General features: G+C 49.1%; 1 protein-coding gene across 1 annotated transcript in view; it reads left to right on the forward strand.

Moving 5' to 3' along the window:
* The window catches only part of LOC147108520 (piezo-type mechanosensitive ion channel component 2-like), a 318,148-nt gene that overhangs the window by 114,777 nt on the left and 178,931 nt on the right, over window positions 1-24,440 (forward strand). The window contains 9 exon segments of the mRNA XM_086004280.1: window positions 124-337; window positions 9,213-9,381; window positions 10,324-10,461; window positions 12,407-12,542; window positions 16,439-16,554; window positions 19,010-19,273; window positions 20,560-20,671; window positions 22,823-23,004; window positions 24,142-24,290. Of these exon segments, the coding sequence (XP_085860406.1) occupies window positions 124-337; window positions 9,213-9,381; window positions 10,324-10,461; window positions 12,407-12,542; window positions 16,439-16,554; window positions 19,010-19,273; window positions 20,560-20,671; window positions 22,823-23,004; window positions 24,142-24,290 (1,480 nt within the window).

A 24,440-nucleotide genomic window follows, 5' to 3' on the forward strand; every position in this document is an offset into this window, starting at 1 on the left:
GATAATCTGTTTCAGTGATGTTGGTTGATGGACGGTGATTGGAAGTATCTTTGAAAGTATGAGAACTGTTTGCGTGCGAGTCCTGTATTTCCTTCCAGCTGTGTGACGAAATCTGTTCTCCAGGTATTGTGCACCCATCTCTCATCTCTGCGGTCTACTTCTTCACGTTCCTGGGGTTATGCTCCTGGTGGGCCTGTGGTCGAGTCTTCAGCCTGTTCTTCTTCAAACTCTTGTGTCTATTGATGGTCTTCTTCAGTGGAGGACACCTGGCTGTAATCTACCTCTACCAGTTACCTCTCTTTCAGGGGCTGCTTCCACCTGATGATATTTGTGCGAGGTAGGGTTATAATGTTTCGAGAGAAACTCCTACTCCATTGTCATACCTGTTTCCTAATAACCAAGCGATAAAAAACTTTTACCAGGTAATTTGTGAAGAGAAAGAGGGCAATACTTTGGTTTCAAATGGACATCCCAAGTTGCCTAGAACATTCAAAAGTTTTTTGTTTCTATTTCAAGTATATTCATTGTGAGGTAAAGCTGTGGAACACTTGTGAGGGACAGGGTGGGCGGTGGACTAGTGTATGGAACTCTACTACTCCCTTTGGACTGGCCCTGGTTAAGGCAGGTTTTTTCCCTGTTTTACCAAGTTTGGGTCTAGGGTTTACATTGTCACTGTTGTAATGCAGGGAAACACAGCAGCCAATTTGTGCACAGCAAGGTCTCGCAAACAGTAATGAGGTAAATGACCAAATAATCTGTTTGAGATGTTGGTTGAGGTGTAAATGTCCATCTGAGGGCAGGCAGGGCCTCAGTTTCAGTTTACTGTCTCATCCAAGAGATGACACCTAGATACATAGATACATAGAAGATAGGAGCAGGAGTAGGCCATTCGGCCCTTCGTGCCTGCTCCGCCATTCGATGAGATCATGGCTGATCCTTTAATTCAGTATCCCGTCCCCGCCTTCTCTCCGTAACCCTTAACCCCTTTTGCCCGTAGAAATATATCTAATTCCCTCTTAAATATATTTAATGAGCTGGCGTACACTGCCCTCTGTGGCAATGAGTTCCACAGGTTCACCACTCTCTGAGTGAAGAAATTCCCCCTCATCTCTGTCCTAAATGGTTTAGCCCTTATCCTTAAATTATGTCCTCTAGTTCTGTTCTCACCCGCCAAGGGAAACATTCCTTCTGCATCCAGTCTGTCTAGACCTGTCAGAATTTTATACACTTCTATGAGGTCCCCTCTCAATCTTCTAAACTCCAGTGTGTACATCCCTAAACTACATAGTCTCTCCTCATAGGTCATTCCCGCCATTCCTGGTATCAGCCTGGTGAATCGCCGCTGCACCCCCTCCATGGCAAGAACATCCTTCCTCAGATGAGGCGACCAAAACTGTACACAGTACTCGAGGTGTGGTCTCACCAGTGCCCTGTACAGCTGCAGCAAGGTATCCCTGTTCCTGTATTCTAACCCTTTTGCTATGAAGGCCAGCATACCGTTTGCCTTCTTGACCGCCTGTTGCACCTGCATGCTCGCCTTCAGTGACTGGTGTACAAGAACACCCAGGTCTCTCTGTACTTCCCCCTCTCCCAATCTATTGCCATTTAAATAATAATTTGCCCTCCCGTTCCTGCACCCAAGGTGGATAACTTCGCACTTGTCCACATTATAGTGCATCTGCCATTTATCCGCCCAATCGCCCAGTCTGTCCAAATCGCTCTGGAGCTTCCTGGTCTCTTCCTCTGAGCCCACCCCCCCTCCTAGTTTAGTGTCGTCTGCAAATTTGGAAATGCTGCATCCGACTCCCTGATCCAGGTCATTAATGTAAATTGTGAACAGCTGGGGGCCCAGGACAGATCCCTGTGGTACCCCACTTGTTACTGCCTGCCATTCAGAAAATGAGCCGTTTATTCCAACTCTCTGTTTTCTATCTGACAGCCAGTTCCCTATCCACGCCAAAACTTTCCCCTTTATCCCATGAGCCTCAATTTTCCATGCTAATCTTTTATGTGGGACCTTATCGAAGGCCTTTTGGAAGTCCAGGTACACCACATCTACTGGCTCTCCCCCATCTATTCTACCAGTTACTCCCTCAAAAAATTCCAATAGATTAGTCAAGCACGATTTACCCTTTGTAAATCCATGTTGACTCTGTCCTATCCTGTCCCCATTTGCTAAGTGCTCCGCTATTTCATCCTTAATGATGGACTCCAGCATTTTGCCCACAACTGATGTAAGGCTTACAGGTCTGTAATTACCTGCTTTTTCCCTACCCCCCTTTTTGAATAGTGGGGTAACGTTAGCTACCCTCCAATCCATCGGCACTGTTCCCGAGTCTAATGAATTCTGAAAAATCATCCTTAGTGCATCCGCTATCTCTAGGGCCACCTCCTTCAGTACCCTAGGATGCATGTTATCAGGCCCTGGGGATTTGTCCACCTTCAATCCCTTTAGCTTCCTTAACACCATATCCTTAGAGATATTGATTTGCGTCAGTTCCTCCTTTGCCAATGTCCCTATTTTTCCCGATATCCCAGGGAGGTTTTTTGTGTCTTCCTTCGTAAAGACTGACCCAAAGTATGCATTTAGTTGATCTGCCATTTCCTTATTTCCCATTATATATTCCCCCGTATCTGACTGCAATGGACCAACTTTGGTTTTCACCAGTCTTTTCCTTTTGATATATTTATAAAAGCTTTTGGAGTTAGTTTTTATATTTTCCGCCAGCTTGTTTTCGTAAGCTATTTTGCCCCTCTTGATCATGCCCTTTGCCCTCCTTTGCTCTATCTTAAACTGTTCCCAATCTTCCGCTCTGGCGCTTTTTTTGGCTATTTTATACGCCCTATCTTTGGATTTTATGCTGTCTCTAATTTCCCCTGTTATCCACGGTTGAGTCACCTTTTTAGATTTCCTTTTATGCCAGATTGGTATAAACAATTTTTGCAATTTTGTCATTCTATCTTTAAATGTTTGCCATTGTTTATCTACCTCCAGTCCTCCCAGGAACGTTGTCCAATCAGACCTACTCAGTTCCCGTCTCATGGCATCATAATTCCCCTTGTTTAAATTCAGGACCTTAGTCTCTGAGTCAATTTCTTCGCTCTCCATTTCGAGTGAGAAATCGATCATGTTATGATCGCTCTGACCCAAGGGTCCCCGTACAACAAGATTACTGATTAGTCCCTTCTCATTGCACAGTACCCAGTCCAATATAGCCTGTTCCCGAGTTGGTTCCTCGACATATTGATCCAGATAACCATCCCTTAAACACTCAAGGAATTCCTCCTCCTCATTATTTTTACTGATTAGGCTAGTCCAATCTATATGTAAGTTAAAGTCACCTATGATGACAGCTGTGCTCTTATTGCACGCTTCTCTAATTTCCCTCGTGATGCCCTCCCTAACCTCTATTTTACTATTTGGAGGCCTATATACCACTCCTATTAATGTTTTTCGCCCCTCGCTATTTCTTAGCTCCACCCATATAGATTCTGTATTAACTGAGTTAATATCCTTCTTTTCAATTGCATTTATCCCCTCTTTTACTAGCAATGCTACCCCTCCTCCCTTTCTTTTTTGTCGATCCTTCCTAAATACTGAATACCCCTGTATGTTAAGCTCCCAGCCCTGCTCACCCTGCAACCATGTTTCCGTAATCCCAATTAGATCATAATTATTAACCTCTATTTCCACAGCTAATTCATCTACCTTGTTCCTGATGCTTCTCGCATTAAGGTATAAAACCCTCAGGCTTTTTTTATGCTCACATTTTTTATGAATTAGTTTGGCCCTTTGTTTTTTGTTCCTCACCCTTTTACCATTTATTTCTGTCTGCCTTTCACTTTCCTCTATTTCACTACATAGGTTTCTAGCCCCCTGCCATACTAGTTTAAATGCTCCCGAACTGCTTTATCAAAAATTACCCCGAGAACATCAGTTCCATCTCTGCACAGGTGTAGACCGTCCCTTTTGTATAGGTCACACCTACCACAAAACTGGTTCCAATGCCTCAAAAATTTAAAACCCTCCCTCTTACACCACTGCTCAAGCCACGTATTTAGCCTAACTATCCTGTTCTCTGTACTCTTACTAGCACGTGGCACTGGTAGTAATCCAGAGATTACTACCTTCGAGGTCCTACTTTTTAGCTTGGCTCCTAACTCCCTAAATTCTACTTGTAGGACCTCTTCCCTTTTTTTAGCTACGTCGTTGGTACCAACATGTATCACGACAACTGGCTGTTCCCCCTCCCCCTCCAGAATGTTCTGCACCCGCGCCGAGACATCCTTGACCCTTGCACCAGGGAGGCAACATACCATGACAATGCAGCACTCCGTCAGTGCTGCACTGCAGTAACAACAACAACTTACATTTATATAGCACCTTTAATGTAGTAAAACGACAGAATCATTCTCAAACAAAATTTGACACTGAGCCACATTAAGGAGATATTAGGACACAGGTAGGTGGAGGCATCGAGAGAGGTGGTGCTGAAGTAGAGCTGGGTGTCACCAACCTACATTGTGTTTTCCGATGATGTCGCCGAAATGCAGCATGTAGATGAGAAATAGGAGAGGGGCCAAGGATAAATCCTTGGGGGACACCAGAGCTAACAGTGCTGGAGTGGGAAGAGAAGCCAATGTAGGTGATTCTTTGGCTATGATTGGACAGATAAGGTGGGTCCAGGCGAGAGCAGTCCCACCCAGCTGGATGACAGAGAAAAGGCATTGGAGGATACTGGTGTGGTCAACCATGTCATAGGCTGCAGAGGGGTTGAGCAGGATGAGGAGTGATAGTTTACCACGGTCACAATCACATAGGATGTCATTTGTGACTTTGATAAGGGCTGTTTGAGTACTGTAGCAGGGACGGAAACCTTGTTGGAGGGGTTCAAACATAGAGTTGCAGGAAAGATGGGCACGGATTTGGGAGGTGATAGGAATTTGGAGAGGAAAGGGAGGTTGGAGATGGGGTGGTAGTTTGCAAGGACAATGGGGACAAGGGTGGGTTATTTGAGGAGGGGGTTGATGACGGCAGATTTGAAGGGGAGGGGGTCAGTAGTACCAACATTCCCACTGCCTTCCAGTCCCGAAACTTTTAATGGGCTGCGCAGCCCGTTAAAGGTGCCCCGCACCTTAAAAAAAAAAGAAATTAGGAGGAACATTGATCAGTATATGAGGAGAGTGAACCCTTAACAATATCAGCTAACATGGGGGCCAGGAAGGGAAATTGGGTGGTCAGCAGTTTATTGGGAATAGGGTTGAAGGAGCAGGAGGTGGGTCACATGGACAAGATAAGCTCAGAGTGTCAGACTAAATTGTGGGCTCAAGTGTTAGTAGTGAGACTTGAACCCATGACGTTCTGACTCAAGTGAGAGTGCTACCAACTGAGCCACGGCTGACACTTTGATGCCAGGAATCATGACAAGAGAGTGATGAGTGCGGATGAGGTCCCAGTAGATTGGAATCGAGCTAACATAGTACTGTACCCGTATTCAAGAAAGGAGACAAACCTAAACTGGGAACTGCAGACCCATTGATCTAACAATGTTTGGTAAAATAAAGGCAACTTGAGGGACGATTGTATAAAAATAATACAATCAATAATAGCCATCATAGCTGTAGAAAGCCAATATCCTGCCTGAAGGACCACCTTAACTTTTTTGAGGAAATGACGCCACTGTGGACATTGGAAAACCATGAGATATGGTGGACTTTGATTACATGAGGCATTTGATAAAGTTACTCATAAAAGGCTTTAACTGAAAACAATGTTTTCAGTTCCCTCAACGTTTCCCTCCTCGAGGTGAAAAATGAATAAGGTGTCGGCTGAAGGAAAGAAAACAGTGAGTATTTGTTAGGAGACTGATGTCAACATAGAGCATCAACACAGTGATCGGTGCTGGGACCCCCACTATCACAAGGATCGGTGCTGGAACCCCCACTGCCACTGGGATCGGTGTTGGGACCACCACCATCACAAGGATCGGTGCTGGAACCCCCACTACCACTGGGATCGGTGCTGGAACCCCCACTGCCACTGGGATCGGTGTTGGGACCCCCACTATCACAAGGATCGGTGCTGGAACCCCCACTGCCACTGGGATCGGTGTTGGGACCCCCACGATCAGTGTTGGGACCCCCACTATCACTGGGATCAGTGCTGGGACCCCCACTATCACTGGGATCAGTGCTGGGACCCCACTATCACTGGGATCAGTGCTGGGACCCCCACTATCACTGGGATCAGTGCTGGGACCCCCACTATCACTGGGATCAGTGCTGGGATCCCCACTATCACTGGGATCAGTGCTGGGACCACCACTATCACTGGGATCGGTGTTGGGACCCCCACTATCACTGAGATCGGTGCTGGGACTCCCACTATCACTGAGATCAGTGCTGGGACCCTCACTATCACTGGGATCAGTGCTGGGACCCCCCACTATCACTGGGATCAGTGTTGGAATGCCCCAATATCATTGGGATTAGTGCTGGGACCCCCCCCCCCCACTATCACTGGGATCGGTGCTGGGACCCCCACTATCACTGGGGATCGGTGCTGGGACCCCCACTATCACTGGGATCAGTGCTGGGACCCCCACTATCACTGGGATCAGTGCTGGGACCCCCACTATCACAGGGGATCAGTGCTGGGACCCCCACTATCACAGGGGATCAGTGCTGGGACCCCCACTATCACTGGGATCAGTGCTGGGACCCCCACTATCACTGGGATCAGTGCTGGGACCCCCACTATCACTGGGATCAGTGCTGGGACCCCCACGATCACTGGGTTCAGTGCTGGGACACCTACTATCACTGGGATCAGTGCTGGGACGACCCCGCTATCACTGGGAGCGGTGCTGGGACCTCCCCGCTATCACTGGGATCGGTGCTGGGACCCCCACGATCACTGGGTTCAGTGCTGGGACTCCCACGATCACTGGGATCGGTGCTGGGACCCCCCCCCACTGCCACTGGGATCAGTGCTGGGACCCCCCACTATTACTAGAATCCGTGCTGGGACCCCCCACTATCACTGGGATCAGTGCTGGGACCCCCACTCTCACTGGCATCAGTGCTGGGACACCCCACCCTCACTGGGATCAGTGCTGGGACACCCCACCCTCACTGGGATCAGTGCTGGGACACCCCACCCTCACTGGGATCAGTGCTGGGACCCCCACTATCACAGGGGATCAGTGCTCGGACCCCCCAATATCATTGGGATCAGTGCTGAGACCCCCCCACTATCACTGGGGATCGGTGCTGGGACCACCAGTATCACTGGGATCGGGGCTGGGACACCCACTATCACTGTGATCAGTGCTGGGACCCCCACTCTCACTAGGATCAGTGCTGGGACCCCCACTCTCACTGGGATCAGTGCTGGGACCCCCACTCTCATTGGGATCAGTGCTGGGACCCCCACTCTCACTGGGATCAGTGCTGGGACCCCCACTATCACAGGGGATCAGTGCTGGGACCCCCACTATCACAGGGGATCAGTGCTGGGACCCCCCAATATCACTGGGGTCAGTGCTGAGACCCCCACTATCACTAGGATCAGTGCTGAGACCCCCACTATCACTGGGATCGGTTCTGGGACTCCCATTATCACTGGGGATCGGTGCTGGGACCCCCACTATCACTGGGATCAGTGCTGGGACCCCCCACTATCACTGGGTTCAGTGTTGGTACCCCCACCACTGCCACTGGGATCCGTGCTGGGACCCCCACTATCACTGGGATCCGTGCTGGGACCCCCACTATCACTGGGATCAGTGCTGGGGCCCCCCCCCCCACTATCACTGGGATCAGTGCTGGGACCCCCCCCCCCACTGCCACTGGGATCAGCGCTGAGACCCCCCACTATCACTGGGATCAGTGTTGGAACCCCCCCCACTGCCACTGGGATCAGCGCTGGGACCCCCCACTATCACTGGGATCAGTGCTGGGACCCCCATTCTCATTGGGATCAGTGCTGGGACCCCCACTCTCACTGGGATCAGTGCTGGGACCCCCACTATCACAGGGGATCAGTGCTGGGACCCCCACTATCACAGGGGATCAGTGCTGGGACCCCCCAATATCACTGGGGTCAGTGCTGAGACCCCCACTATCACTGGGATCAGTGCTGAGGCCCCCACTATCACTGGGATCGGTTCTGGGACTCCCATTATCACTGGGGATCGGTGCTGGGACCCCCACTACCACTGGGATCAGTGCTGGGACCCCCCACTATCACTGGGTTCAGTGTTGGTACCCCCACCACTGCCACTGGGATCCGTGCTGGGACCCCCACTATCACTGGGATCCGTGCTGGGACCCCCACTATCACTGGGATCAGTGCTGGGACCCCCCCCCCCCACTATCACTGGGATCAGTGCTGGGACCCCCCCCCCCCCACTGCCACTGGGATCAGCGCTGAGACCCCCCACTATCACTGGGATCAGTGTTGGAACCCCCCCCACTGCCACTGGGATCAGCGCTGGGACCCCCCACTATCACTGGGATCGGGGCTGGGACCCCCACTGCCACTGGGATCGGTGCTGAGACCACCCCCCCCCACCCCCCCCCACCACTGTTCCTACTCTATTTTTAATAACTTGGATTAACAAACCCAAGATAAAATAATCAGATAATAAAGCAGAGAGCAGTCAAGTCAGAAGTAGCCAGGCACCTAGAAAAGGAGTTTGATAAAATCTGTAATTGAGCGAATTAAATTGGGGACAGATAGGTGCACAAAGAAAGATAGAAGTCACAGCTATTCTTTCAATGGTGTATAAGTAGTTAAAGTGAAGTTGAAAGGGAACTGAGGATACTGGTAGAGTTGACATTTCATAGGATAGATTGTTATCTCCACCGCCTGGGATTGCCCGCACCTTGTAGAACGCGTCCGACTTCCATTTCATGGAAATCAACAGGTTCTACACCGTGATCTGGAACTCTCTCCCCCAAAAGGCTGTTGATGCTGGGGGGCAATTGAAATGTTTAAGACTGAGATTGTTGAATTTTTGTTAGGTAAGGGTATCAAGGGAAATGGATCAAAAGAGAATAAATAGAGTTGAGGTACAGATCAACCATGATCGAATTGATTGGGGGAACAGGCTCGAGGGGCTGAATGACCGACTCCTTGTCCCTATGTTGATAGGGTTCTAGTGAGTGCACAATATCTTATAATGAATTTCTCCTTTTTCTTGACTCAGGTTGGTTGGTATGACGGCAGTGATCAACACCAACATGTCGGAACCATGGCAACTGCTGACCCACCATGGGCTGCACTGGCCCGTCATTCTGAACCCCATCGTGCTCCTCCTTCTGTATTACACCATTGCAACATTGATTCGGCAGCTGCTCCTCAACGATGAGTCAGAGGTAAGGGCAACTTTAGCAGTTCGAGATTTTCGGCCATGCCGTTGATTGTAACACTACACCGCTCCCCGCCACCCCATCTCCCCGTATCTGTGTGCGCTTATTGATTTCACCAGATGGTACTTTTCAGCCATTTATTGGGACAGTGTTGAGATCCAAATGGCGGCACTGTTGATGTAATGAGAGCGCAGTGATTTTTGTTTACATGTAGCTGCCACAGTTACAGTGACTGTGCTGAGTTATGTAGGAATTTGGCTTTGAAATCTCGAATAGCAATTTATGGATGTCTCTTTCCAATTTTCTGCTCACTTTGCTGAAAGAGTTGGGTTTTCCTGAGGTTTTGAGGAATAATTTTACCCTCATCACAGAACTTTGCAGGACAGGAGCAGATAGATATCAGGGATTTAGGTTTCGGACAATTCCTGGGATGGCTGATTTTCCACTCACTGACAGCCACGCGATGGGAGGGCAAACTTGGATAATTACTCCATGCTTCCTTAGGCTGTCCCCAGTATCTCAACCAATTGGCCATTTATCATGTGTCAGCTTGGACAATGAATGCCAGAAGGGTATTCATTTAACCAGGGACACAAACCACACCCTGCCCAGAAGGGGTAATTAAAGGCAGGAGGGCTGGTTGAGTTACCCCACCCCACCTAGCTACTCCCTTGCTGAGATCGATTAACTCAACACAGACCAAGTTTAAACTTGGGACCTTCTCTCTATGGCACAGTATCACACCGTGGTGCTATGACCAACTGGGCCAAGAAAGACCAGTGATATTAGTGCCTTTGCAGAATATAATTTCATACGGGAAGTTTCTTTAAGTCTGCCAAAGTAATATTCACACAAGAATCGTATTGTTGACTGTTTATGTAACAGTTCAGAACTACAATTTATTGTTAATATGGAGGTTTTCTGTGTAATTGTCCTGTTGTCTAACAGGCTGGACTTCCAAGGATGGAACTTGACTCCGCAGAAAACTTGTCAGAACATATCAGTGCCGAAGCAAATTTACGGATTGTCGAAAGTGATAGAAAAAAGGTCGGGGCAAAATAACAATGTCTAAATCTATCTCATTCAGTTAATCTGGAATTTTAATAGTGACCAAACGGATTTGCACTTTAGCTCCTCTCCATATTTGAAGATTTTCAAAACCATAGGGGAATAGCAAGACAATAGTCTTCCCTGACTGCGGTCCCTGGGGCGCCTCGCCCCACTGCAGCCCCTGGGGCGCCTCGCCCCACTGCAGCCCCTGGGGCGCCTCGCCCCACTGCAGCCCCTGGGGCACCTCGCCCTCAACTCCTGACTCCCCAAAGCCTTGCCACCATCTACAATAAGGAGTGTGATGGAATACTCTCCACTTGCCTGGATGAGTGCCGCTCCAACAACACTCAAGAAGCTCGACACCATCCAGGACAAAGCAGCCTGATTGATTGGCACCCCATCCACCACCTTAAACATTCACTCCCTCCACCACCGGCATACCATGGCTGCAGTGTGTACCATCTACAAGATGCACTGCAGCAACTCACCAAGGCTTCTTCGGCAGCACTTCCCAAACCTGTGACCTCTTCCACCTAGAAGGACAAGGGCAGCAGGTGCATGGGAACACCACCACCTCCAAGTTCCCCTCCAAGTCACACACCATCCTGACTTAGAAGTATATCGCCGATCCTTCTTCGTCACTGGGTCAAAATCCTGGAACTCCCTACCTAACAGCACTGTGGGAGTACCTTCACCACATGGACTGCAGTGGTTCAAGAAGGCAGCTCACCACCACCTTCTCGAGGGCAATTAGGGATGGGCAACAAATGTTGGCCTTGTCAGCGACGCCCAGATCCCATAAATGAATTTTTTTTTAAAGGTCCCTGGGACACCTTGCCCCACTGCAGTCCCTGGGACACCTCGCCCCACTGCAGTCCCTGGGACACCTCGCCCCACTGCAGTCCCTGGGACACCTCGCCCCACTGCAGTCCCTGGGACACCTCGCCCCACTGCAGTCCCTGGGACACCTCGCCCCACTGCAGTCCCTGGGACACCTCGCCCCACTGCAGTCCCTGGGACACCTCGCCCCACTGCAGTCCCTGGGACACCTCGCCCCACTGCAGTCCCTGGGACACCTCGCCCCACTGCAGTCCCTGGGACACCTCGCCCCACTGCAGTCCCTGGGACACCTCGCCCCACTGCAGTCTCTGGGACACCTTGCCCTCACCTCCTGACTCCCCAAAGCCATTCCACCATCTACAAGGCACAAGTAAGGAGTGTGATGGAATACTCTCCACTTGCCTGGATGAGTGCAGCTCCAACAACACTCAAGAAGCTCGACACCATCCAGGACAAAGCAGCCCGCTTGATTGGCACCCCATCCACCACCTTAAACATTCACTGTCTCCACCATTGGCGCACCGTGGCTGCAGTGTGTACCATCTACAAGATGCACTGCAGCAACTCACCAAGGCTTCTTCGGCAGCACCTCCCAAACCCACGACCTGTTCCACCTAGAAGGACAAGGGCAGCAGGCACATGGGAACACCACCACCTCCAAGTTCCCCTCCAAGTCACACACCATCCTGACTTAGAAGTATATCGCCAACCCTTCATCGCTGCTCGGTCAAAATCCTGGAACTCCCTCACTAACAGCCACACGGACTACAGCGATTCAAGAAGGCAGCTTCTCGAGGGCAATTAGGGATGGGCAATAAATGCTGGCGTGCCAGCGATGCCCACATCCCATAAACGAATTTTTTTTTAAAAGTGGGACGCCTTGCCCCACTGCGGTCCCTGGAACCCCTTGGCCCAGTGCGGTCCCTGGGACAGTACCTTTCAGCAGCTTCTTCTGGGTAATGTCAGTGCTTAACTAGACTTGTATCCTGCATTTGAATGGTGTGGATTGGCTCTGGATCCTGGAATTGGATGGTATGGATTGTGCAGGATTTGAAGGGATTGGGGTCTCTATATATTGTAACGCTCGGGGATTGGGTTTCGGTACATTGTGTCTTGACTTTAATATTCTCTCTGATTACAGCAGCCATTGATTTACCCAGTGAGTGGCCATGCAGTGGAATTGACTGTTCCCTTCTATATGCCACGGGGGAACAATAACTTTCTGCCAGTACAGATGTACTGCTCCCCAGAGTACACTCAGTGCTCCAGCGACTCTGGTAAGATTCCTAATACAACATTAGACATGGGTAAGTGGCAGGAAGTGTAATGGGGAATTGAGCAGTAATGGTTATTGCTGTTTTGTAAAGGGCAGCACCAAGGTTTCACTGAGGGTGATAAATAGTCGGTGTGTATACCTACTGACCATTGAGAGTTCATCTGGACAGGCCACATTCATTGGCTCTAGTCCATGTCCTCTGCCGTTTGACACAGATTTTAACGTCATGGCCCAAGTTTGCCTTTAAAAAGGTAAAAGAGTCAGGGAAATAGTGGAAAATTGCTGCCAACTTGATTGATGTGTTGTCTCGTAAATTATTCATGTTTAGCTTACTTATGTACTTATTTTAAATGTTTGAAAACAAAACCTTTTTAACTTCAGGAAGAGGCTGCACTGCAACTGCGCTCCTGCATTAGTGTCTCTTCCGTTAACGGTAGGGGTCAGTGCCCTATGTCAGCCCCTGAGCTGAGGGAGTAGCACAGTTGGATCTATTCATAACCTCCTCTTCTTAGGCAGTCCCTCGGAACCGAGGATGACTTGCTTCCACATTAAAAATGAGTTCTCAGGTGACTGATGAGTCCAATGCGGGACCTACAGTCTCTGTTACAGGTGGGGCAGATGGTGGTTGAAGGGGCAGGTGGGTGGGGTGCTTGGGTTGACGTGCGCTGCTTGCGCTTGGCTTCTGCTTGCTCCCGGCGAAGAGCCTCGAGGTGTTCGGCGTCTTCCCAGATGCTTCTCCTCCACTTTGAGCGGCCTTGGGCCAGGGATTCCCAGGTGTCGGTGGGGTTGTTGCACTTTTTCAAGGAGGCTTTGAGGGTGTCCTTGAAGCATTTCCTCTGCCCACCTGGGGCTCTCTTGCCGTGTCGGAGCTCCAAGTAGAGCGCTTGTTTTGGGAGTCTTGTATCGGGCATGCGGACGATGTGGCCCGTCCATCGGAGCTGATCGAGCGTGGTCAAAGCTTCGATGCTGGGGATGTTGGCCTGAGCTCATAACCAACTGGCCACTGGCAGGGGTAGCAGCAGTGTCACTACCTGAGATTATGCCTGTGTCAGTGCCAGGGTGGCCTTTTCTCGGGTCACTGCGTGCTCATACCATCCAGAGGTGGTGCTTTTTGCCACTTGTGTACCCCGCTGCCTGATAGCACAGGACTGGCGTTGATATGACTGGCAACTCGCTGCTCCCTTGTTACTCCACATATGCTACGGATGGAGGGCATCCCCCTCGCAATGCCAGCTGATCTGTGTGAACATTGGGCATCTTGGAATCCCTCCCTTCTGGTCACTAGTAACCATTCTCCGAGTGAGTGGAAGCCGGCCATGGCTGGAGCTGCGAGTGTGGGGCCCAGAGCACTCATCACCAGTACTTGGGGCATTGATGGAACACTGCTATTTTCTTTATGTCCTGCATTATCTTAGGCCTTCACTACAGGTGTTTCTTTTTTATAGATTATTGATCAATAGTAACAGTGACTGGTGGAAACCTTGTAACACTGACTGGGGTAGAGAAAGAAAAAGTTGCATTTACAGAGCAGTTTAACATTGGGCCGATCCACCCAGCAGGAATGGGGTGGTAACGCTCTGAAAATCTTGGATATTCAATTACTACTCCGTTCCCACCCACTGCCAGTTTGGTTGGTGACTCTACATGGGCGTCCTCGGCACCTGCCTGTTTCAGGCGGGAGCCTCTGATGCGCATAGGACTCCAATGTAATTTTGAGGTACCAGCGGGCAGAGCATGCACCGCAATGACTCCACCGTTGGTACCTGGTGCTGAGCGATCTAACCAGTGGTTCTTAAAGGGTCCGCTGCAGCCGGCTCCTCGCAAAGTCAGTTTTAGTTCTTTTGATAAGGGAGGATCGGTGACCAATACCCCCCCCACCCACAGCCCCCACGATTGGCTGCCTCGAGGATATAATTTCTGTCTCTGTTTAAGTGTCATCAGTGACTCAGTTGGTAGCACACTCATCTCTGAGTCAGAAGGTTGTGGGTTCAAGTCCCACTCCAGGGACTTGAGCTCATAAAGCTAGGCTGACACTCCAGTGCAGTGCTGAGGGAGTGCTGCACTGTCGGAGGTGCCATCTTTCAGATGAGACATTAAACCGAGGCCCCGTCTGCTCTCTCAGGTGGATGTAAAAGATCCCATGGCACTATTTCGAAGAAGAGTAGGGGAGTTATCCCCAGTGTCCTGGCCAATATTTATCCCTCAACCAACATAACAAAAAAGCAGATTATCCAGTCATTATCACATTGCTGTTTGTGGGAGCTTGCTGTGCGTACATTGGCTGCCACGTTTCCCACATTACAACAGTGACTCCACTTCAGAAATACTTCATTGGCTGTAAAGCGCTTTGAGACGTCCGGTGGCCGTGAAAGGCGCTATATAAATGCAAGTCTTTCTTTCTGTCTGGGCTATGCGTGAGACCGCTGGTACAGGTACTGTTGGCCCCTCCCCCGGCTCTGCTTGTGAGCACTGGAACTGTGCTCATAATTCACTGGACATGTGGACTGACGCCTGGCCCTCAAAAGGGCTCAGGCCTCGCACCAAGGACCTTGGGCAGGCAGGCCGATCGCACCGCATAGCTCCCGGCCAATGTCACCTGGGGTTAAAATCGACCCTCGTGTCTCTTAAAAAGGTCCCAAATTGTTTCCAATGCAATGAATGACTTTGACGTTTAGTGACAGATGTTATGAGGGAGACAGCGATATAAAGGGCACCTGAATGTTTGAAGTCTGAAATAAGAACAGAACATGCTGGAAATAAACAGCAAGGTCCTCAGTGTCTAAATGAAGTGACAATTCAATATTCAGGAGAGACTATCAGACCTATTATCAATACAGCTAAACCATTTCACCTGCCCTCTCCATTCAGATGCCAGCTGACCCTCTGGAAATTTCCAGTATTTTCTGTGTTTATTTGCATTGAAGCGAATTTAGTGATTGAAAAAAGACCTTTTGTCCCAACATAGCCCCTCCCTCTGGTACATTAACTCTCCCATCGAAATTCATCCCTCTGAGTACATCAATTCCTCCATCAAAGCCCATCTCTCTGGTGCATTGACCCTTCCTCTGGAGCATTGACCCTTCCTCTGGAGCATTGACCCTTCCTCTGCAGCATTCACTCTTCCTCTGGAGCATTGACCCTTCCTCTGGAGCATTGACCCTTCCTCTAGAGCATTGACCCTTCCTCTAGTACATTGACCCTTCCTCTGGTACATTGACCCTTCCTCTGGAGCACTGACCCTTCCTCTGGAGCACTGACCCTTCCACTGGAGCACTGACCCTTCCTCTGGTACACTGACCCTTCCTCTGGAGCACTGACCCTTCCTCTGGCACACTGACCCTTCCTCTGGTACACTGACCCTTCCTCTGGCGCACTGACCCTTCCTCTGGCGCACTGACCCTTCCTCTGGCGCACTGACCCTTCCTCTGGCGCACTGACCCTTCCTCTGGAGCACTGACCCTTCCTCTGGAGCACTGACCCTTCCTCTGGCGCACTGACCCTTCCTCTGGTACATTAACTCTCCCATTATGGCATCTAACTGTATTTTGTACACCTATAATATATTTGCCTCTTTACGGGCCTGACAGATTATTCCAAATATTCCTCATTCTGAAATTTACTTTCACTTACTTAATTTCATGTCCTCAGGTTTACTTTGAAGTGATATTCTAGGTTTACCTGATCTGTACCTCATTCAAGTTTGATTATTTCGATACTTTGCTGAGGTCCTTCCTTTACTGCCTTTTTCTCTACTGTTCAGCTTAAGCTTATCTGACCTCTCTGCATTGCTCAACCTTTTGACACTTTGGGTGAGTCCTGTTGCTCTTCTCTGCAACCTCTCAATGCTCCTGTAATGTTTCAGGACAGTATTCAGCTCTCTTTTTGCTTCCCCTACAGAAGCATACACGGAGACGGAACGAAGAGATGATGCTGAGAAACCGCCCAGCAGCCTGTCGATCACTGGCCACTTCATCATGCAGCAGAGCTACACCTCTGCACTCATATTCATGATGGTACGGGTGAAGGCGGGACTTCCTTTTAGCTCTTTGTTGGTGCTACTTGTACTCTCGCTGGAAGCTGCAGAATATATCTCCAGCGAGACATCTGCATATCTCAAGGAAAAACTCAATTTGTTGCCACTTTTTGGGAAATGCACTCTGTCATGGAATTCACACACATCACTATGTAACGTCTTGTCACTAGCTGGAATACCTTCATTAAAATAGTTGTGTGGTTGGTGCGAGGTATCAGTGTCACGTACCATTGCGGAGACACTCAATTCAAGCTAAAGGACTGTGTTTATCACGTGGCCTGAACACGATTGACATTATTCATTTTAACATTTATTTTTTTTTTAAATCTGAAAGTTTTTCAGTTTTATTTAAAGATTGTTGGAGTTTCAAATTTGTGAGAGTCAAACTAAATAAACTTGTGGCCTCTGTGTCATGGAATAGCTCTGTGGAAATAACATATTGTTAGAATAGGAAACCTGGCCCACACTTCGTCACAACTAATTCCCGCCTACCCAACTTCGGACCTCAATCCCGCCCACCCACCTTCGGACCTCATCCCTCAATCCCGCCTACCCACCTTCGGACCACATCCCTCAATCCCACCTAACCACCTTCGGACCTCAATCCCGCCTACCCACCTTCGGGCCACATCCCTCAATCCCGCCCACCCACCTTCGGACCTCATCCCTCAATCCCGCCTACCCACCTTCGGACCTCAATCCCGCCTACCCACCTTCGGACCTCAATCCCGCCTACCCACCTTCGGACCTCAATCCCGCCTACCCACCTTCGCAATACATCCCTCAATCCCACCTACCCACCTTCAGACCACATCCCTCAATCCCACCCACCCACCTTCGGACCACATCCCTCAATCCCGCCTACCCACCTTCGCAATACATCCCTCAATCCCGCCTACCCACCTTCGGACCACATCCCTCAATCCCACCCACCCACCTTCGGACCACATCCCTCAATCCCGCCCACCCAGCTTCGGACCTCAATCCCTCAATCCCGCCTACCCACCTTCAGACCACATCCCTCAATCCCGCCTACCCACCTTCAGACCACATCCCTCAATCCCGCCCACCCACCTTCGCAATACATCCCTCAATCCCGCCTACCCACCTTCGGACCACATCCCTCAATCCCGCCCACCCACCTTCAGACCACATCCCTCAATCCCGCCCACCCACCTTCGCAATACATCCCTCAATCCCGCCTACCCACCTTCGGACCACATCCCTCAATCCTGCCCACCCACCTTCGGACCACATCCCTCAATCCCACCCACCCACCTTCACAATACATCCCTCAATCCCGCCTACCCACCTTCGGACCACATCCCTCAATCCCGCCTACCCACCTTCGGACCTCAATCCCGCCTACCCACACATCCCTCAATCCCGCCTACCCACCTTCGGACCACATCCCTCAATCCCGCCCACCCACCTTCGCAATACATCCCTCAATCCCGCCTACCCACCTTCGGACCACATCCCTCAATCCCGCCTACCCACATTCGGACCTCAATCCCGCCTACCCACACATCCCTCAATCCCGCCTACCCACCTTCGGACCACATCCCTCAATCCCACCCACCCACCTTCGCAACACATCCCTCAATCCCGCCTACCCACCTTCGGACCACATCCCTCAATCCCGCCCACCCACCTTCGGACCACATCCCTCAATCCCACCCACCCACCTTCGGACCACATCCCTCAATCCCACCTACCCACCTTCGGACTACATCCCTCAATCCCACCCACCCACCTTCGGACCACATCCCTCAATCCCACCTACCCACCTTCGGACTACATCCCTCAATCCCACCCACCCACCTTCGGACCACATCCCTCAATCCCACCTACCCACCTTATATGTCAATCCTACCTATTCATCCTCACCTTATCCCTCAGTCCTTCCTACCCACCTTCTCATATATCTCACCATTATATCGCGCCTCTCTCAATTCCATCTCACCATATCCCACAAATCTCACCATTTCCAACAATCATTGCTCTCTCAAATTGTTTCCAATAGATCTCTTGACCACTTTTATACTGTTAGTGTCAAGACCTTTCCCTGATAATTTAATTCACAACTCTCATTACATTTGGATAAAAACCTCCCACTTGTCTTTCCTTCATACTTCTTTGTGTTTTAACTTCTCCCTTGTGTTTGAACCCTTCACCACAGTGAACACTTTAGTTGGCTCAATTTTGCTAATTGCCTTCATAAACAGTTAGGTCACCTTCAAACCTCCACTTTTTCCAAAGAAAACGATCCCAGCTTCCTGAACTTTTGCTCAGAACTTAAACTTCTGATTCCTGGGTTAATTTTGTTGCTCTATTGAGGCAGTGATGCGATAGATGGTTTGGTCCTCTGCTAGAGGACCTTTGATGTAGAGAGGGCTTTGCCACTTAACGATCATTCTCCTTTTCCTCCTCAGGTCTGGAGCATTACTTTCAACAGCTGGCTGACCTTCGCCCTTTTGATCTGGTCCTGCGTGATTTGGATGCTCCGCGACCGCCAGCGCTGGGCGAAGCTGAGCTCTCCCTTTTTGGTGGTTTATGGGAACTTGCTGATAACCCAGGAGTTCTTTACAGGCTTGCAGCTCAGTGAGGCTGAGCTCTTCCCCGGAGTGTCCAACGCTGTCCTGATCGACTTTGACCTGAAGCGTTCAGACACGCCATGCTTGCATCTGGGAGCCAAGGTTTGTACGGAGCATGATCAACAATAATTGTGTCAATCATCGAACTCATTGTAACAGCGTATGTGCCTAATCAAAGTTGCATAATACAAGTCAGAGGTTCCCAAACTGGTCGGGGGGGGGCGGGGGGCGGGCGCTCAACAAGGTTATGGGGGTAGGTGGGGGGAATGTGAAGCATGGCAGACATAAAGGTCAGATACTCAGAAACCAGAGAGTATGTAATTAATGGATTTCTTTTTGGACGGGGACATGTAAACAATGGTGACCCCCTGGGGTCTTAATATTTATAAATGTCTGGACATTACATAGAATTTACAGCACAGAAGCAGGACATTCGGCCCAACTGGTCCATGCCAGTGTTTATAATAATGTACAACATCAAGATTTACAGACAACACAAAAATATGAAGCATGGTAAACAGTGAAGAGGACCAAAAGTCCACTCCTTGGGATACATGTAATTTGAGAGATGATCATGTGGTAAGTGTAGCATGTTTGAGAGAAACAAGTGACTTTGTCCGAAAACTTCCTCAGCTCTATTCCCACTTCGCCAGCATTACTTTGCAACGGGTTTTCTGCCACACTGCAGGAAAAGTGAGGCCAATCCAAGGAATTTCCCAGCCAATGGAAAATCCAAAAGTGTAAGGGAGCAGCTTTAAAACACCTAACGTGACAAAACTGCTGAAGTATTCTGGGTCATTGGTTATATCTACATCAACATTAATTATGCCAAAATACTATTTCTTAGAACGAGGGGAGCATGCATGGGATATGAAGCTCAGCAAAAAATGTTTGGCAATCTCTGATACAAGTGAAGTAGAATCCAACACCCCGTATCAGAGAGTCTGACCAGACTCATCCATCCACTGCCCGGGAAAGAAAGGTTAAAGGGCATCGTTGTTTGGGGGGGAATCAGACCCTCAACAATTCCACTAAATCTTTCCCATTCAGCCTCACCACTCATCAATAACGATCAGTTTTGAGTAGCAGCCTTGCCTTTGCTTAGCGATGTGTTCTGCTTATGACAGTTGGGGTAGGGAATCGTCCATTGTTATCATCAATTGGTTGGTTTGTAGGCTTGACTGGCAGCCCTCATTCTCTTCTGAATCTAATCCCTGCCCAATTTTGACTCTCTTCCCTGGAAACTGAGCATTTCCCTTTAAAGGTCCAAAACATTTCAAAACAAGCGGGATGGAGTGCAAAAGTGGTGGATTGGGATTGTGCTGGATTTGACTGTGGGCTTTAGTTGCTGATACTTGGAGTGCACTGGTACATATTCCGTGTTACAGATCATCTACACATTCACCTTCTGGCTTTTACTGCATCAGCACTTGACCGAAAAAGAGGAAATGAGAAAACGGACACAGGTGCCGCTCAATGAGGTCAGCGTGCAGGAGACGGGTAAGAAATTCTCTTCCCTCACAATGTGGCCAGACACGTGGCCAGTGTTAGCTCATGAATTCTTTCCGTGCTCTACTTCCCTCTCTCCTGTATTAAACAGATGGTGTCTATCAGTGCTGGGGTATCTAGAATAAAAGGAGCATGTGATTCTGCTGCGGTTATCACTTTAGCAAAGTTGTCCATATCATTTGCATCTTTTATCCTAATGAGAATCATAGAATCTTGCAGCACAGAAGGAGGCCGTTCAGCCCATTGTGTCTGTGCCAGCTCTGTGAAAGAGCTATCCAATTAGTCCCACTCCCCTGCTCTTTCCCCATAGACCTGCAAATTTTTCCTTTTCAAGTTTTTATCCAATTCCCTTTTGAAAGTTACTATTGAATCTACTTCCTCCACCCTTTCAGGCAGTGCATTCCAGATCATCATAACTCGCTGCATTAAAAAGAATTCTCCTCATCTCCCCTCTGGTTCTTTTGCCAATTATCTTAAGTCAGTGTCCTCTGGTTACCGACCCTCCTGCCAGTGGAAACAGTTTCTCCCTATCAAAACAAATGTTCCGTGTAATTTTTTTTTTGGTTGCGTGGTCCATTCAAATAACTGCGCATGTGCGTTTTTTCCTATCTAAAAGCTGGTGAGCCAGCTGCGTGGGAGCTGCAGAGTGCTGTGCAGCCCTGCATCTTAAGGGGAACATTGATCAAAACCCCTCATAATTTTTCACACCTCTCCCCATAAATCTCCCCATAAACTTCTCTGCTCTGAGGAGAACAACCCCAGCTTCTCCAGTCTCTCCACATAACTGAAGTCCCTCATCCCTGGTATCATTTTAGTAAATCTCCTCTGGACCCTCTCCAAGACCTAAGTTTGTCACCTTTTTTTAAAAAAAGTCTCATTTTAATTTTACTTTCTCTGCTCATCCAAGGAACTCCAGCTTTTGCTCCAACCTCTTAACTTCCTGTGGGAATATGTCTGGTCTGTAACCTAATCATCTCCTCTTTGAATGTTCCCCATTATTTGTGCAATGTCTTACTTGCCTGTTTTTTCTTGCCAGTTTACTTGGGCTAGTTCCCTTCCCCAGTCAACTAACTTTATCATTCACTGTTCCCTGCCTCATTCAATTATTATATTGGTAGACACTAAACTGGGATAAGCCTCATGGAGACATGTAACACACTGGTTCGTTAGGCTGCATTCAATAGCAAAGTATCTTAAATCAATTAGTTACCTTGTTGTAGAAGTTATTATCACCCACTCCCCTGCATCCAGTGGTCAGGCTGGCCTGAGCTAAAGCTGAGAGCTGCTGAAACCTGAAGCACCAAAACCCCATTGCCATCTTCAGAAGAGGAGAGAAAATTGAAGGAGGGGACACGTAAAGAAAGAAAGGGGTTGATATAGGAACAGGAGGAGGCCATTCAGCCTCTCAGGCCTGCTCCACCATTGAATTAGATCATGGCTGATCTGTACCTCATCTCCACTTACCCGCCTTTGCTCTATCCCATGACCTTCTGACTCAGAGGCGAGAGTACTACCACTGAATCAAGGTTAACGCTGGAGAGACTGTCGTTGAATGTCCAGTGGGAGAGGTGACAGTGTTTGACTGGTACTCTAGTCGAGGGGAGGGCAATGGCTACAATCAAGTAGGTCAGTGGGAGGAACCACTAGTGTATTTTCCAGCTGCCTTTCCTGAAACTGGTGAATAGGGTTTCCTGATTTGAGGTACACATCCCCTCAGTGTTCCAGGGTGCAACTGCAGGTTCTATCCAAAAGAAGGGGGCTGTAAGTGAGCCCAGAAACTCACAAGGAGTCTCACTGGTATCAGTGGCTTCTAAAGTGGCTCTTCGGCTTGGGATGGTCTGTACATAGGAACAGGAAGAGACCCTTCAGCCCCTCGAGCCTGCTCCGCCATTCAATTAGATCATGCCTGAGCTCAACCCCATTTACCCACCTTAGCTCCATATCCCTGGATACCCTTACCTAACAAAAGTCTATCGATCTCAGCCTTGAAGGCTCTAATTGCCCTAGAATCCACAGCCTTTTGGGAGAGAGAGTGCCAAATTTCTACCCCGCTTTGTGTGAAAATTTCAGTATTGACGTGAATGAAAACTGCTGACAGTTAACGTGCCATCTTTCTGTTTGTCTTTCTGCTTGTGTCTACAGAGGGTGCACAGAAGGAAGGGGCACTGATGACAATGATTGGCTGTGTTGTTAAGGGATTATTGATCAAATACTGGATCTATTGCTGCGCTGCCATGTTTTTCATCATTAGTTTCAATGGCAGAGTCGTGGTCTATAAAATCCTCTACATCATGCTGTTTCTCTTCTGTGTGGCCCTGTATCAGGTAGGTGCATGCTCAGTATTTCTACTTCGCAGACACAGGACAAGGTGCCAACTCACCCCAGCCACCATGTTGGTGGGATCAGAAATGGGGACGATTCCCAGCTCAGTTACTCTACCAAATGGAATCAAACACACGGACCAGTCCCAGAACAGTCACTACACCACACATGGAATGGTTCATTCCCAGTTACTGCAACTAGTTGTATCGGACACACGGACCAGTCCTAGCACAGTTACTGTACCTGGTGGGATCAGGAAAGATAGAGTCAGTAACATAGGGAGCTTCTTCGTCATCTTTTGTATGGTAGTAGCAAAGCAAATCAAATGTCAGTATCTAAGTTGTATATCCAGGATATTCTGGTGTAACAGCGTGGATATCTTGTAGGCTGCCTGTGAATTTCCTCTGAGGGCAGTGCTCAATGTTGTGCTCCAGGGTTTGATCAGGAGCTCCACAGTCGCATGATGGGGATGCTTTAATCTTCCATCTACGGCGAAGGTGGCAGCATCTACCATGACCGGTTCTGAGGTGGTTGATGGTTACCCACTGTTTGCGAGGAAGGTTTGATCTTTCAGGTTGTACTGTGGGGTCCTCTATAAGGAATCCATTCTGTATGTCGCAGTTCTTCCAAGCATTTCGCCATCGGTCATCAAGGCTGAGGGTAGAACGCTGAAGGACTTCGGCAATGGTCCAAAATGACCTTCTAGATTTGAGACGAATCGGTGGTAGGTTGTTCAAGTTGGCTTGGATCAGCATGTCTTTACTAGTGTAGCAGTTCTATTCTCTGGAGACTGCATATTCGCGGTGTAGATGTGGTGGTGCGATGTTTGCAAGCACAGGCAGCCAGGGTGTTGGTGTCAATAAAAGCATACCAGGTAATTCTCATAGGGTGCTGGGGGAGTGACCATGTGAGGGAGTTAGATTAGCATCAGTAGAGAGATACAGTCAGTAACACTAGGCATGGGGGGTGGGAGCAGAGGAGTTACTGAGTAACCATGTGAGGGAGCTGGATTAACATCAGTAGCGATACAGTCAGTAACACAGGGCTCTGGCTGGGAGAAGTTACTGAGACAGTGCGAGGAGTGACTCTGAAATCCCTACCCAACACAGGCTGCAGTTTATTCCCTCTTTTGTTTACAGGTACATTACGATTGGTGGCGTCAAATCCTGAGGTATTTCTGGATGACTGTTGTGTCTTATTCAATGCTGGTGCTCATTGCTATCTACACCTATCAGTTTAAGACAGTCTCTTGGCTATTTCAGCAGATAATGGGCATGTCCGAGGACAGGTACAGTGCTCACTCACCTTTTCCCAATTTGTGCCTATTTCCCCTTTTCCTACAAGTGTGGTTTACCTTGAACCTAGTGCTAAGGACAGACTTTTTCTATACAACATAGTATCTTTCACATCTCTCTTGATCAGAGGGGGCAGGTGCTGG

Source organism: Somniosus microcephalus, chromosome 13 (genome assembly GCF_052327205.1).
Source record: "Somniosus microcephalus isolate GS21.2 chromosome 13, FLI_Smic_1.0, whole genome shotgun sequence".
In the NCBI taxonomy this organism is placed as follows: domain Eukaryota; kingdom Metazoa; phylum Chordata; class Chondrichthyes; order Squaliformes; family Somniosidae; genus Somniosus; species Somniosus microcephalus.